This window comes from Amblyomma americanum, chromosome 3 (assembly GCF_052857255.1).
Source record: "Amblyomma americanum isolate KBUSLIRL-KWMA chromosome 3, ASM5285725v1, whole genome shotgun sequence".
NCBI classification, from domain to species: Eukaryota; Metazoa; Arthropoda; class Arachnida; order Ixodida; family Ixodidae; genus Amblyomma; species Amblyomma americanum.
This window is the reverse complement of record NC_135499.1, coordinates 188,014,254-188,030,124: the sequence shown is the minus strand read 5'-3', so window position 1 is coordinate 188,030,124 and position 15,871 is coordinate 188,014,254. Positions and strand designations below refer to the sequence as shown.

Sequence of the window (15,871 nt, the reverse complement as noted above, 5' to 3'; positions counted from 1 at the left end):
CTGCCCAAGCAGCCAGTTTATTTAGTGTGATTTGTATTTGTCTCTCGCAGGACAGTATGTTGGAAGAAGTGTATGCTATCTGTATGTCATCTACATAAACTGAATACATTACGGATTTAGGTATTACTTTGGCCAAGGAATTCATTTTTACTATAAAGAGTGTCGTACTTAAAATGCATCCCTGGGGTACGCCATTCTCTTGGGCGAATGTCGTTGATAGAGTTGCTCCCAGACGGACTCTGAATGTGCGGTTAGTCAGGAAGTCGTTCAAGCAGTTCAGCATCCTGCCGCGGATCCCTAGATCTGCTAGGTCATGGAGGATGCCGAACTTCCACGCGGTATCATATGCCTTCTCCAAATCGAAGAAGACACCGATACAGTGCTGTTTGTGGATGAACGCCTCTCGGATGGTGTTTTCTAGGCGGACAAGGTGATCAGTGGTCGAGCATGCTTTCTTAAATCCACATTGATGTAAATCTAAGAGTCGACGAGATTCAAGTGTGAAGGTCAGTCTAATGTTTACTATGCTTTCGAAAGATTTAGCGATGCAGCTGGTGAGGGCTATCGGTCTGTAATTGTTAGGACTTGTTGGTTGTTTTCCGGGTTTCAGAAAAGGTACTATTATTGCTTTCTTCCACTCCTCAGGTATATTCCCAGTTGTCCATATTTTGTTAAAGAAGTTCAACAATGCCTGCACGGCAGCCTCAGAGAGATGGGCGAGCATAGCGTAATGCACATTATCTGGACCTGTTGCTGTCTTTTTACCACAAGATAATGCCCTGATCAATTCCTGGAGTGTGATGGGTTGATTGTAGTCCTCGTGCATACCTGCTGCAAATGGAAGTTTTTGTTTTTCTGCTATTGCTTTGTACTTCTGGAACGTGTTTGTGTAATTGGACGAACTGGAAACTTCAGCAAAATGCTCACCTAGTATGTTGGCCTGTTCTTCTAATGATGTTTGTGTCCCGGGTGTAGTCAACAGAGGAAGTGTGAAAGGGGTATGGTCACTACTGAATCTTCGAACTTTTTCCCACATTTTTTTTGAGGTTATTGAGCTGTTTATAGAGGACACATATTTCTGCCACGAGGATTTCTCGGCATTTCTCCGAACGAATCGCGCTCTGGCCTTGGCCCTCTTAAAGGCAATCAAGTTCTCCGCTGTGGGATACCGACGCAGAGAGCCCCAAGCTTTATTTTGTTGTTTTTTTGCCAATGTGCATTCTTGTGTCCACCATACTTTATGTTTTTTGTGTACGAGTCCTGTTGTTTGTGGTATGGCTAGTGTAGCGGCCGATATTATGCATGTAGTAAATTTTCCATTAATTTCGTCTATGCTGAGATCTTCACAAAATTCTTTTTCTAGTGTGGCACTTGCTGTAAAAAGTGACCAGTCGGCGAGGTGAAGTTTCCAGCGCCGTGGTCTTGTGGGGATGACTGCAGTAGACGATGAGAGGCTGATGATAATAGGTAGGTGATCACTTCCCAGAGGGTCATTTAAAACATCCCATTTAAAATCTGTAAAAAGCGATGGTGATGCGAAAGCTAAATCGAGAAAGCTCATTTTTGCTGAGCTTGGGCAACAATAAGTTGCTTTTCCTGTATTTAAAAGACAGATGTTATTTGAGAGGATAAAATCTTCGATTGTTTGCCCCCTAGAGTCGCAGCGCTCGCTTCCCCAAAAAGGGGAGTGAGCGTTAAAATCCCCAACTACCAGATATGGCTCTGGAAGTTCATCTATCAATTCTTCTAGATCATGGACTGTTAATGTAAAATGTGGAGGAATGTATACGGAACAGATTGTTAGTGTTTTATAGCTGACGATGCTGACTGCAACCGCCTCTAGTTTTGTATTGAGCTTTATTTCTCGAGCAGGGACGCCGCTTTGGACGACAATTGCGACGCCTCCTGAGAGTCGATTTGCCTGCTCGCGATCGCGTCTAAAAGTTTGATAATGTTTCAGGATATGCACATGTTGTGGACCAAGATTGGTCTCCTGAAGACATAAAACTATGGGTAACATTGACCCTAAAATATGTGTTATGTCACTATAATTCCGCATAAGTCCTCTACAATTCCATTGAATTAAAAAAGCCATGCTTGTGTTTTTAAAAGAAAATGAAAGGAGATTTACTTATGAGGTGGGCCCGTTATGAGGGGCCTGTCTTTTTTTCGCTTAAGAGAGCTGTTCCGCCGCTGTAATGGAGGCGGAGTGGGTGTTGTATCCATCACCTCAACAGAGGTGCTGGAGGACCGCGCAGCCGCGGTTGTGTTAGTTTCAGGCCTCTCCCGACGGGGGGAGGTCCTGCGGGATGCCGACCCATGGACCGGCGGTCCCTGCTTTGGCAGTGACAGGGCAGCTTTCGCTGACCCTGCCTGGGGCGTGGATGGCCCTGCCATAGGCTCGGTGGGAGCGGCCTTGGCAGGTGCCGGAGTGCTGTGCGGTGCTACGCCCCTGCGCACCACATCAGCGAAGTTTTGTTTTGCTGTGAAGGAGAATGTGTTTGTAAGCGCAAAACGCCTTCTCGCTTCTTTAAAAGAAATGTTTTCTTTGGTCTTTATGGTGATAATTTCTTTTTCTTTCTTCCAGGACGAACACGCCCTAGAGTATGCAGCATGTTCTCCTTCACAGTTTGGACAGCACAGGGCTGCGTCACATACATCAGACTGGTGATCCTTAGAGGCACATTTTGCGCAAGTTTTACGACCGCGGCAGCTCTGTGAGCCGTGGCCGAACCTTTGGCAGTTGAAACACCTGCGAGGGTTTGGTATGTATGGTCGTACATTGATTTTCAAATATCCCACGTCGATTGTGTTGGGCAGGGTGCTGGTGTTGAACGTCAGGATCATGTGTTTTGTGTCTATTTCCTTGTTGTCCTTCCGGATTTTGATTCGGTGGACATCTATGACGTCTTGGTCGATGAGCCCTTCGAGCATTTCTTTTTCAGTTATGTGAAGAAAATCATTTTCCGATATTACGCCTCGGACAGTGTTTAGTGAGCGATGAGGAGTCACGGAGACCGGGATTTCCCCTATGGACGTTAGGTTGGAGAGCTTAGAATGTTGGACATTGTCACTCAGTTCGAGCAGTAAGTCGCCGCTGGCCATTTTTGACAGCTTATAACCAATGCCTAGGGTTTCAGTCAAGCACTTTGACACAAGGAAGGGGGATATTATTCTTGCCTGTTTATCTTGTTGTTCACTGTGGATCACATGGTATTTGGGGAAAGTTACTTTTCTTTTTTGAAAGAAGTTGTCTGCCTCGTTCCGCCCTCTTTTGAGAGAGCGATCGGGTTTTGAAAGTTGGGGAGCCATAAAAAAAAACTTTGTTTTTCGGTCATGGTGCCAGCCACCCACCACGGAGTCCAACAAGGGGACGGGACAGGAACTTGATAGCAAGTCCTGCCCACGCCAGCTGTACACCTCAACTATAACCAAATATGACGCAACTCAGGGTAGTTGGTCACACAAGGTTAACCCTCGCCGCCAGGGAAAAAGGAAAAACCAAGAAGTGAGTAGGATACAGGAGAGTTGTGAGACAGAGATAGGAAAGTTAAAGATGAAGAGGAGGATAGGAAAAGGCGACTGCCGATTCCCCCCGGTCGGGTCAGGCCGGAGGTGCCGTCTGCAGGAAGCTGGGGCCAAAGTGGTGTGTTGCTTCCGCCAAGGGGCCTTAAGGGTCCAAACGCTCGGCATCGGCTCAACCACCAGGATCCCCTTTTCCCCGGACACGGCGATGCCACGCACGGCGAGGCGCGGGTGCTCGGGTCCGTGGTGATGCACAGTTCACCATCATCCCCTCCCGCTTGTGAGGAGGCTCCACTGCTACCACGTCGCACCAATATATTCGCAAGCAAGATATTTGCTTGACGCTACTTTGGGCAGTGCAGCTGTGTGCAGTGGGCAGAGGCGCAGCATCGGCAAGTCTGCTAGAATAGCATTGGCACATGTAATAACATGGCTCTGCTTAAACGTTTTCCTGCATGCAGCAATAAAGGTGCAGAGATTTCTATCAGTAGCCGCAGCAAACTTAAAACCCTCAGTCTTCACCAAAGGGTAATAAAGAAGTGAGTGGTGGTGCGCAGGGGGTCATAAACGTGGGCAGTCAGCCAGGCTGGTGGGCTTCATAACCACTGCTGCCCAATGCAGGGAGAGCATTGGGTAAGGATGTGCTATTTGTTCACAACAATGCTCAGCCCTATTAAGCTCAGCTTCATAAACAATACACTTTCACAGCACTGCACCCCAAAAGATTGCAAGAGTTGTGCTGCGTAGTATTCTACTGACTGTTGTTTTTGTATTGCTCCTGTGTTTTTCTCTATTACACAGAAAATAACAGCAGGCCATGCACATGCAGGAGATGCATGCATCATAATAGGCAGGGCCACAAAATATGAATTGCATGAGACCATAAGAAGGTTGTTTACGATCCAGGTATTCAAGTCAGTAAAGCATCAGTTTTTGAGACTAAATGGTGCTTGATGGCGTTTGCTTCACATTTTGGCATAAGTTAAAATGCAAGCAATCTTAAATGCAAATGATTCCACGAATACAAAAATGTGCCCGGGAGCTGTTGTCAAAGTTCTTCCAGATCGCCAGAAATGTTCTGATATCAAGGTAAGATGCAGAGGGGTTTGTGAGTATGTGTGTGGAAGTGCTGAAAACACCAACATTATGCTCTTCTAAGTAAAAAATTCTTGCCCCCCCAATAAAGCGCTAGCTGAGACTTGCCTGACATTTTGTGTGGGATTCCAACGCTCGCAGGGCAGCTCCCCACTCTGAGGGTCATCGATGGGTGGATGAAGTATTGAGATGCACAGGTCCCCATTCTGAACAGGTGAAACAACGACATTTGGCACAGGAAAACACAAGTTGCCTTCAATACAATGCTTGAAAACGATGCAGGTGCAAGCACAGTAAATTAAATATCAGATCAAGCAGTGCTCAAGCACTAGTATAACATTTCTCAGTCCAAAAGTAAGTGAACGCATATGAGCAAAAAATAACCATATGAGCTTAAGTGAAAAAAAAAAAAAATTGCTTTGAAAAAAGGAAATGATGCAGTAAATGTCGCGCAGTAAATGTGAAAGAAGAAAGAGGTGCCATAGTGGAGGTCTCCGAAATAATTTCGGACCACCTGGGGATCTTTAACGAGCACTGACATCACACCACATACAAGGCACCTTTCCTGTTTCGCCTTCATCGAAACGCGCCAGCCGCGGTCGGGTTCCAACCCGGGTACTCCGGTGGACATCCGAACCGCGCAGTAAGGGAAGGGATAAAGGAGGGAGTGAAGCAAAGTTATTAAGTGCACAAAGAAATTGCCACATGGGAATCAACACCAGCTAGTCAGAAAACTAGTTTAGCTGGACAGAGCAGGTAAACTGGCTGCCTGATACATGACACTACCGCAATAGAAGCAGACAGCAACTAAAGCAAACATACTGAAAGCATAAAACGAAGTCACCTACAGTTGTGAACAACTCCCATTATTTAATATATATGTAAAGCGAAATGGCAATCCGAACCCAAAACGGGCTCGACAAAATTTTTTCTTGAGCAATGACTGAGAACAAACTTAATACTGCCTGAACGCCTGCACTGACCTAAATTTAATTCTTAACTCGCTGCAAAGGCCATTCAGATGAGGACGGACTAGCAGACCACCAACCAGAAGAAAAAAGAAGTTAATGTGCTCGGCCCCTTAGGACAGACTGGTGGTCTAGTTGGTGGGCTACTTAGCCACAGCAGACGGTGTATTATTCAATTTTCTCAGCGTAAACTCGACGCTTTTTCGTTCGTATAACTTCCATCGACAGAGACTTCGAGGTCAACGAGGCAACTTTCAAGAACGATACAGGCACAAACGTGTAATTTCGGGCGACTTACTTCGTAGACGTTGGGGTGCCAAACTTTGGTGAGGAAGCGCACCGTTGGCGGCGAGTACGGGTAGTCTGGAGGGAACTTCATGTGCGCCTGCAGATGTGAAGACGTTCGCTTTAGTCGCCCTGCGCAGCTAGCAAGGACGCGACCAGTTATGCAGACTGCACCACGCTAGACCCGCAGAGACGCGCAATTACCAGCACCAAACGCAGATACATTAAACAAAGCCTCACAGGCTCCGATGCGTCGCGCGCAAGCATCGTGCTCGGCTACGGCGGCCAGTACGAAAGCCCCGCATCGCCGACTGCTGGGCCCCTCGCAGCTGACAGAAGGAAGGATGCAGCCCAGCGAGGCTTTCGCAAAAGATGCGCTTCCCAAAAATAGAGGCGCGTGATGCGGCGTGGCGTAGGCCTACTGGGCGAGTGCATTTGCTGAGGCAAGAGCTGATGAAGCCCGTTCAAGCTCCGGTCAAGCTCACCTTGAAATATCCACCCTCATAAAGCGTGTCGGGCGGACCGAAGATGGCCACTTCCCATTCGAAGAGATTGTCATCGTTGACCAGTTTTACGCGAAAGCCTTCAACGGGTTCTTCCTGGAGGCTCTTGAATTCTAGACCCAGGGCACGTAGCGCACTACTCGTCGGCTGCTGTGCCATGCTCCTGAGCCTAAGGTCTGCGGCACGAGGAAAAAAAGCACAGGCCGGCAGACCTCCGGATCGCCACCGTTCCTCACAGGAACCACAATGAAAAGCACGAACTTGCTTGCTGCTATGTCAAAACACTACAAAGATGGTCGCTCGTGACGTCAACAACCGGAACAACAGCTGGGAACTTCGAGCAATCGGAGCAATCACGCGCTTAGATGTGACCGGATGTGACAATTATGTGACGCAGAAAAATCTCTTAAATGTAAAAAAAAATCAATCCGCTGAGTAGTTAAATTTTGTTGGGCAGTAAAATTTAAAAAGCGTTTGCGTATTGCTCTACATGAAAAAAAAAACTGTCTTGTTTCAAAGACGTAATCACAACTGATCATAACCGATCACAATCATGATCACAACGATCTTACCATGGTTCTTACCAACGTTACTAGCATAGAGCTACTGTTACTAGAACTAAAACCTACTGAACTAGAGACCTGCACATATGGCACTGCTCCAGCGCGCATTTTCTAGTTCATGCCTTTCGCCGCAGGGGGAGGGCAGCTACGGTCGACGGTTTCAAGTTTAGTAAGGAAAAATCTGCAGTCATGATGAGGGTGGCGAGCATAGAATACAGGAGTTCACGCTAGAGGTAGAGGATAAATAACGATGTTGAGTATCTGACAGAGCATGAAAAATATGTAACGAATAAAGCTAGTAGGAATGCAGCTGTCATGAAAAATAGGGCACTGTGGAAGTATGAAGTGGTAAGGGGGATCTGGAAAGGGGTGATGGTTCCTAGCCTGACTTTCGGTAATGCGGTCCTGTGCATGAGACCAGATGTTCAAGCAAGGTTAGAAATTAAACAATTAACGTGGCGTAGGAAGGCTAGCTTTGGGAGCACATGGCAATACACCAAATCAGGGGGTTCAGGGTGATATGGGATGGGCGAGGGCAGAGAAGCTAGCCGTAACATAGCATTTGAGGAGCGAATGAGAAACATTGGGGGAAAAGCAGTGTTTTCAGAAAAGTTTTCAGATACCTATATATAAGGAATGTTGACACGAAATGGAAAAAGCGAAATATAAAATTGACAAGCAAATATCTGGACAGCAGTAAGGGGGGGGGGGGGGGGCAAATCAGCAGTTATCGGTTAAGAAAAAGGTTAAAGAAACAGAGAGAGCTCTGTGGAAAAAAAAAAAAATATGCTGACGAAATCGGCACTGGGAACATACAGGATCTTTAAGCAGGAAATTGCCAAAGAAAATATCTATGAGAATTGTAGGGGAAGCTCTTTGTTGTTTGAGGCCAGGACGGGAGTTTTGCAGAGTAAGACATACAGTATTGTGCGTTTTTATCGCTGACACTTTCAAAAATTTCCCCGCCTCAACCGCTGGCTCGTTTGCGGTGAAACTGCACACAGGGCTTGCGTATTATGGTAACTTTTGTATCGTAGCAAGTTTGACAATGGTACTTACTTAGTTCAGGTGCACATGATGCGAAAACGTAAGCGTCTACGAGAGATCGGCGAGCCAAAACCCGCAAACGACGCTTTTTCGCTGAAGGGCGGCAGTGGCGCCATCTGTTTTGGGCAGTGGAAACCGTCACTACAAGGCCGCCGAGGCGAGCATTGCAAACAATATTCTTTAAAAGGTAAAGCCTCGTTAAATCATTTGTTCTGATATTTTCCGCTTAATTAGTCGAAAATGTTGTAAGCGCTTCAGTAGAAGCAGACGAAACGACAGGAACGGCATATTCAAAGGGCCCGCGCTCCTTGCAACGCTCGCCTCGGCGACCTAGTCTCGACGCTTTCCGCTGCCCAAAACAGATGGCGCCACTGCCGGTTCTCAGCGAAAAAGCGTCGTATGCGGGTTTTGGCTCGCTGATCTCTCGTAGACGCTTACGTTTTCGCATCATGTGCGCCTGAACTAAGTAAGTACCATTGTCAAACTTGCTACGATACAAAAGTTACCATAATACGCAAGCTCTGTGTGCAGTTTCACCGCAAACGAGCAAGCGGTTGAGGCGGGGAAATTTTTGAAAGTGTCAGCGATAAAAACGCACAATACTGTATGGAGTCAGGTACCACAAGATAGACACGTACAGTGGGCCAATTCTTTAACAGTACCGCGCGAGCGCCGACCAAACTGTTTGTCAGCGCCTTATCGCGGCGCGGAGCGGCGAAGCCAGCGAGAATAATCGCGCGCGCACAAGTTTGCCCACACAGCGATTGTCGTCTGCTAGGCTCTTCCCGCGATGGCGACACAACCCCGGCCGTGTTGTTCTCCTCCCCCCGGTTGATGACAGCGGCGTGATGAAGCAGTAAACGACAGGCTGGGCAAATCTTTGTTAACGTTTTAGGCATGCCGCTAGCTTTTACTCAGCCGCAAAATGCACTACGAAGGCGTCCTTGGTGACAACGCAACTACGGTTGTGCATAAAGTGTGGTCGCCCCGTCGAATGTTTTTTACTCGCTGTCTAGGAGCAAAAAGAATGCCCCCACGCATCCCGGAAGAAACGCGGCTGCGTATTGTTGCACTGGCGACAGCGGAAAAATCTCAAAGGGAAATAGCTAGGGGAAGTTGGTGTTAGGAAGGCATCAGGCCTTCCGTGATGAAGGCCGCATTGGAGACGCACCCAGATGTTTAAACCGGAAGACAACACGAGAGCAAGATATGGCCATCGTTGCTGTAGCTGCTGCGGATCCTTTCATGACGGCGGGCCAGATAAAGGACATTGTCGGCTTGGACACAAGTGACGAGCTTGTGCGAAAACGGCTACGTGAAGCAGGCCTCACGAACAGATGTGCGGCCCAAAAACCATTGCTTTCGGCCACCAGCAAGGCAGAAAGGCTGCGGTTTGCGCACTAGCATCTGCAGTGGACAGTGGACGACTGGGGTAAAGTAGCATTCACTGACGAGTCGACGTTCTGCACTCAGTGGAACCAAAAGCAGAGAGTCTACCGTCCAGCCCTGTCAAGGTATGCAGAGCTCAGTTTGTGTGTGATTGTAAACGATGCCCATGGTGGACCTTCTACTCAGTTTCATGTTACCGTCAAATGCGCAAAAACGCTTACTGCCTTTGCCACAAATGAATTGAGCAGCTTTGTTTCTCCGATGTAGCCTACGTTATGCCTTGAAATTGCACCGGCAATATGGTATTGCATTCAGATATTAAAACTGGCTGTTTTTGTAGGTATGACCCGTGCTACACCCAAGCCGTAAAATCCAGCGGTCGCACGAGTGTCAACGTCTGGGGAGTCGTTACCAAGAGCGGACTAGGGCCCATTTGTCGGATTCCCGGTCGTTTCTGCTCGGAGGCATATATTGAAATTATTGACAACAAACTCCTTCCCCACGTGCTTGATGGACCTTTTAAGGACGGATGTTTTTAATTTCAACAAGACCTTTCTCCTATCCACACTTCCCGGTCTGTGAAAGGCTCACCTAGAGCAAGTTGGTGTCATGACACTGCCATGGCCGCCGCAAGGGGCCGACCTCAACATAATTGAGAATGTGTGGGGAATAATGAAAAGAAACTTGTCAAGAATGGGCCTACACCATGCGACTTCCGACGAGCTCTGGGAAGCCGTCAAGGGGGAATGGGAATTGCTTGAAGCCGACACGGACCTCGATCGTACCAGCTCTATATGAGTCCCTACCTCGACGCATGGCTGGGGTTGTTCAGTCGGATGGAGCGTGCCTGGCTTACTGACCACGCACGAGTGCGCACATGAGCGCTGGAACACACGCGGCAGCCATCACATGGATGATGATGTGCCTCAATAAACAGTGGTTGTGCGTCAACATCCAACGAGGCGTCTTTATTCTTTATCGTAAAACGAAGCATTTGTCCTGTTTTGCTAGTTTTGTTCATGTTTTTCCAGGGTATGCGCAATCATGCGATAAATTCTGGCAAAAAAAATGCAATATAGTTACTCGTGCCCCTGCTATTTCGGTTCGGTAAAGAATATGCGCACTCAGCAAACCGTGAGAGGGGTTGTGTCCCATTAGTGGGAAGAGCCTAGTCGATGACCGTGGCGACGGAAGAAACGTTGTGCGCAATCGGTTATTCTCGCTGGTTTCGTCGCTCTGTGCCGTGATAAGGTGCTGACAAGCAGTTTGGTCGACGCTCGCGCGGTACTGTTAAAGAATTGGCGAGGTGTACATACGTTGTGCGTTGCGTGAGGAGAGGAGGAAGAAACGGCTGAATATATATAATTGGTTTTGGGGGAAAGGAAATGGCGCAGTATCTAGATGTCCCATATATCGTTGCACACCTGAACCGCGCCGTAAGGGAAGGAATAAAGGAGGGAGTGAAAGAAGAAAGAGGTGCCGTAGTGGAAGGCTCCGGAATAATTTCGACCACCTGGGGATCTTTAACGTGCACTGACATCGCACAGCACACGGGCGCCTTAGCGTTTTGCCTCCATAAAAACGCAGACGCCGCGGTCGGTTCCGAACCCGGGAACTCCGGATCAGTAGCTGAGCGTTTGTCATTATTTTACTCCAAGGGTGTATTATTTTTGTCATTTGTTGACGTCTTAATGATGATAATGATGAGTTTCAGCTAGAGGTACAGTTAACTCGAATATTGGGTAGTGTCATGGAGGAAGAAAAAAATCTTTTTTTTTTCCTCCATGGGTAGTGTGCTCACTGCGCCTAGTCTCCGTGGGAAGCCAGCGCTGGAGCTTTCGCGGACATGCAGCGCCGCACTAGCGGATCAGGCGCGCATCTTCCAGGCACACAGACAGACGAAAATGGCATCTGGCGTGTTGCTGCGGCCGATGGGACTGAAGAAAAGAAAAAAAAAACGCCGAGGCCGTAGATACTGCTGCGTTTTCAAATGCCAAAACCAAGAAGGTTTCGACAGCGCTATTTCATTCTACTGTTTCCCTTAAAACCGTATTAGCAAGAGCGACGGCAGCGTTGGATCCAGGCGGTTAGGCGGGCAGGGTATGCGCGGTTGTTTAAAATTTGATTTTACCGCTGAAATAACGGTGCGAATAATTTTCGAATGCATTTATTTGACAGGCCAGACGGTAAACCGTGGCAGCCATTAGCAAACACGAGAATCTGCAACCAGCATTTTGTCGGGAACGCAAGAAAGCAACATGATGCACCACCCCGCCTATGTGCCAACCATATTTCCATCTGCATACCGCCGTACAACTCCTTGCGATCCGTCAGTACCAACTGAGCGATACGAGAGGTAAGGTCGTTTTATTTTTAATGAAAATTTAGCCAATACGCGAGAGCAGTTTATAATTAGTTAAAATGACAAGACTCGACGCGATCGTACGTCTAATGTTTCGAGGTACGAGTGGCGTAAAACAAGGCTCATTCGAATTCTCTGGCTCTTGTTGAATTCTGTTAGAGATGTTTATTGCTGCAAGTGGTGGTGATGCAATTTATGTCGCATTGAGACCAGTGGTTCAACCGCCGCGGTGGCGCAGCGGCTGAGCGCCCGGCGCCGTCACACGGGCATTTCGAGGGCCCTCGAACCGATAGTCTATCGACTCAAAGGCGATCGAGCGCTGCCACACGGGCAGTTTCAATGGCGATCGAGTCAATAGCCTATCGAGTCAACGGAGTAACGCAGAACTCCATCGAGATTTCGAGGGCCTTCGAGCGCTGCCCAAGGTTGCTAGCGTTGCTTCGAGCGGCGCCAAGCGTACTTTCGTTCACGACACATTCACGATGCAAAAACATGAACAAACATTATTCGCATAAAATTTAATGCAAGCAGTCTGTAAAATTATTTTAAAATTATATTAGACTTGTTTTAAGCGCACTAATTTTGGGTTGCTTGCGTACTTAACGTTGACAACATGGCGGCACCCTGGCCGCCCGCTTCACAGCGATAACAGCTTCGTCGCTAATCCCTCAAAGCAATATCGTGTTCTAAGCTGTTGTAATCGCCTTCGATTTGCCCATTCTTACCCTCGCATAAGGTTTCAAGAGACAAATAGCTCTTGTTTTTCAGATATCATGGCGATTTCCCAGGTCTTAAGCCTGACGAAGCAGCGCTCCGACGCAGTTGGATTGGCTGGGTTTTGGCTCGTCTTGTATTAGAGTGGCTACAGCAGTGTCTGCATATGTCCGTCGCGTACGTGCAATTAAAAGGGTTTTGAACGACTTTCGCGTATGCGTGTATTTCAGCATTTAGTATACATTTATCAAATATTTTTGTTATTTTTGCAAAATCTAAAGTAGCGATTCTGGCGCCACACATCCGTGGCGTAAGACACGAGAACCATTTCAATGGCCATTGAGATTTGCCGTGTAGCAGCGGCGAGTTCGGTGGCGATTGAAAATCTCGAAGACCCTCGACTCGAGGGTGATTGAAACTGGCCGTGTGACAGGGGTCGGCAGCCCGCGAGGCTTCCCCCGTTCGGGAGAAGTCCACAACCCCCCTGCCCGCGGGTTCACCGCGCAACTCCAGCCCCTCCACTGAGTCGATGGATACAAGTCAGAGCTCGGCCAGCTCGGCTCTGCCGCAACAGCGGCGGAGCTCTCTTAACCGAAAAAAAAAAAATAAATCACGACAACAGGCGCTCAACAAGGAGGGACCTAAGGCTCTGAATACATCCCCCTAAAAAAATTATGATGGCGTTTCTTATCCACTGGAACTGCCGTGGAATTTTAAATAACTATAGGGATGCAATAGACCTCTTACATTCTCTGTATCCTGTAGCACTGTGCCTTCAGGAGACCAATTTGGGACATTTACACAAAAATATTTATAAAAGTATGAAGTCTTTCCTCATGACCGTGAGCAGGGGAAGAGGTACTCTGGAGGCGTTCCAGACGAATTAGGAAAGGGCGCCATGAGCAGTGAATTAGCAAAACATTGCACAGAGCATGAATGCGCTCCACAGCTTAGCAACGCAATGGTCATCACGTCATATTTTGATCAACGGACCAGGGAGATTGAAGAAGCCTTCAACAATCGACAAAAGAGCGTATATTCGTCAGCATACTTTCGATAGCGTTTCGTGACAGTGAAATTATCTACGTGCGTTGTCCTAATCTTTTACCACGTGTACATCTTATGCGTTTGTCATGCTTCTGCCCTTTCCTTATTGCACGAGCGAGATGTATATATTCGATCAAACGTGGATTAAAAATCTGGTTGTTAGTCAGCGTCGATTCCCGCCTCTCTCTTTGTTTCGTGCTGCGCTGCTCCCGCCACAAGAACATGAAATGTGCTAGAATTTTACACACAAAGGAAATAATTCCAAAAGTCGCCCGATCGCGCCCATATAACAGGAAATAGCAGCGCAATGCAGATGTTATTTCAGTTTATTAGATGCGCTCTTTGCATTTAAATGAATACAAACAGGAGACGCATATGTATGCACCATTTAACACACAATGTACGAATCACTACGACACCAGCAAATAATAATGGCCAAAATTTTTTCTAGCTCCGAGAAATCTGAAAAAAAAAAATGGAGCAATAAAAACATAATATAGGCTGAAAGTTGATGCACCTTAAGCAAACATTCTAAAGGGTAAAAAAGCATATATGCACACGCAAAAGCAAACGCATGTAAAAAGCAACCTGGGTGCCAAAAGAAAAAACGATATGGGCGTACGATGCGCGGCTTCAGGTTACGGATATTCTGCAGGGTGAAACCTCCCTCTGGCTTTGCCTCTCGCACGAGCCTCGGAGTAATCTTGAGCGTGTTATCAAAACAGGAAAAAAAAAATTAATTCTACGAGGCGAAAATAAAAAAACGAGCATGAACCACATACCTTGACGACGTTGCCAACAGAAACCTGGGGATGAAATAAAATGCTGCAACTATACATATGAGTTAAACGCAGCCTTCTGTCCTGCGCCTTCTCACGGCAGAGCGAATGCTCAAACATACGCGTTACATCCTCGTTACACCCCCGTTTTATTTTCTTGTGACTAAGTGTGGAAATAAGACTGCTTGGAGCCGGATGAAAAGGGGGGACGTCTTGAGGTAGGAGCCCTGGCTCGCCACACCCATGGTACAGCAGACCACGCGTGTGGCACAATACGGCGTGGGAGGCGAGATCAAGGTGATCAAGGCACAAGTAATCCGGTGGGGGTGGTTAGGAGTCAGCGACGCGAACACAACACAAACTATACCGCTGCGACAGGACGGCAATTTAGGTAGAGCAGGTTAATCCATGGGCACTCGCAGCAAGAGTTTGGTAGGCTTCCGAAGATCTCTCCCGCCTATGACCGCAGTGGACGGCCAAGGAATAAAACTGAGCTGAACTCTGTCCATTTTGGTAGGAAGGGGTTGAACACTGAGGGCACCTACCCATATTTCGGGCACTCGTACCCTTTCCTCAATGTGATGGTCATGCTGCATAAGTAGCCGGTTCAAAAGGCGACGACCGGACACTTTCCGGGCAAGTCGTAGCTGGCCGCACTTCGCTTTGCGTCAAACGGATGTGTTAAAGGTCCCCTGTGCTTCGCTGCTCAGCCCACGGTCTAAAGTGCAGCAACGAATACATGAAACGTTCCTCGGCTCGAATTATATCCTGAAAGTTTGATGAAACTATGGCATAATTCAGACAGTTCTTGTGATAAAGATTACACAAGAATGCTACTCACTATATTACATCATACAGTAAGGTGCAAGCTTTACTGCCCCGTTGAGCGAAAACTCGACTGCGCGTGTGATGTGCTGGCGTCATGTATGGGAGCCTTTTAGTAGACTAGTCCCAACATTTCAACGATAACACTCGATGGTGCGTACCCATAAAATATGGCGTCTTTATTCAGCCTGGCAAGTGGCGGTTAAATTAATCATTGGCCACGCGAGGTTGTTTCGGCAACCTGGTAAACTACTCCCACCGGTGGCAGCGCCTTACACGGCAGTGGCACACCCATGGGCGCACCACTAAACCGCAGCACCACTGCGCCAGGAGAGGAACGAGGACTTCCAGGTATCATTGAAGACCATTTCTGCATATTGCAAATTGAGCGGCGCGTCACAGCGAAGAATCTCCAACTATCAACCTCGCCGCTCGAGCCACCGCGAACAGGTTTCCGCGCCGCAGCAGCAGGATTCCCTAGCGTTTTCACTTGTGTCCAAAAACCTGATGAGCGAGGTGGATTCGGCCGCTTTTGATGCTGACCAGGGCAGAAAGCAGAGTGTTGAGGCCAATTAATCCAGGAACGATTTTCGCCGCCGGAAAAATTCCATGGCGCCGTTCGAAGTTACATCCCTCGCTTTGGACTGAATTCATTGCTGCTGCTTCCTTTTTCAGTGCGTTCACTGGCCATAAATGGGCACCAGTCTCGCTTCGTCTCACCTCACCTATAAGAAATCGTATAAGTAATAAATTTGCTGTATTTTTGTTA

The 15,871-nt window shown here is 47.7% G+C and overlaps 1 protein-coding gene and 1 long non-coding RNA gene across 3 annotated transcripts in view; one reads left to right on the top strand and one right to left on the bottom strand.

The window, feature by feature from the left end:
* The window catches only part of LOC144125658 (ubiquitin-conjugating enzyme E2 R2), a 44,819-nt gene extending 38,109 nt beyond the window's left edge, over window positions 1-6,710 (bottom strand). Inside the window, exons 1-3 of one of the 2 annotated variants that reach the window (XM_077659249.1) lie at window positions 6,359-6,710; window positions 5,887-5,973; window positions 4,729-4,826 (exon numbers count right to left, since the gene is read on the bottom strand). In XM_077659249.1, coding sequence (XP_077515375.1) covers window positions 4,729-4,826; window positions 5,887-5,973; window positions 6,359-6,535 — 362 coding nt within the window. In that variant the 5' untranslated portion in view covers window positions 6,536-6,710. The remainder of the gene's footprint in view (window positions 1-4,728; window positions 4,827-5,886; window positions 5,974-6,358) is intronic. The other variant, XM_077659248.1, reaches the window with a different exon arrangement.
* Window positions 6,711-11,274: 4,564 nt separating this feature from the next.
* Window positions 11,275-12,715, top strand: LOC144125664 (uncharacterized). The gene is made up of 3 exons (XR_013313404.1): window positions 11,275-11,475; window positions 11,554-11,731; window positions 12,506-12,715. It is a non-coding gene; the product is annotated as an uncharacterized LOC144125664 (long non-coding RNA).
* The last annotated feature ends 3,156 nt before the right edge of the window (window positions 12,716-15,871 follow it).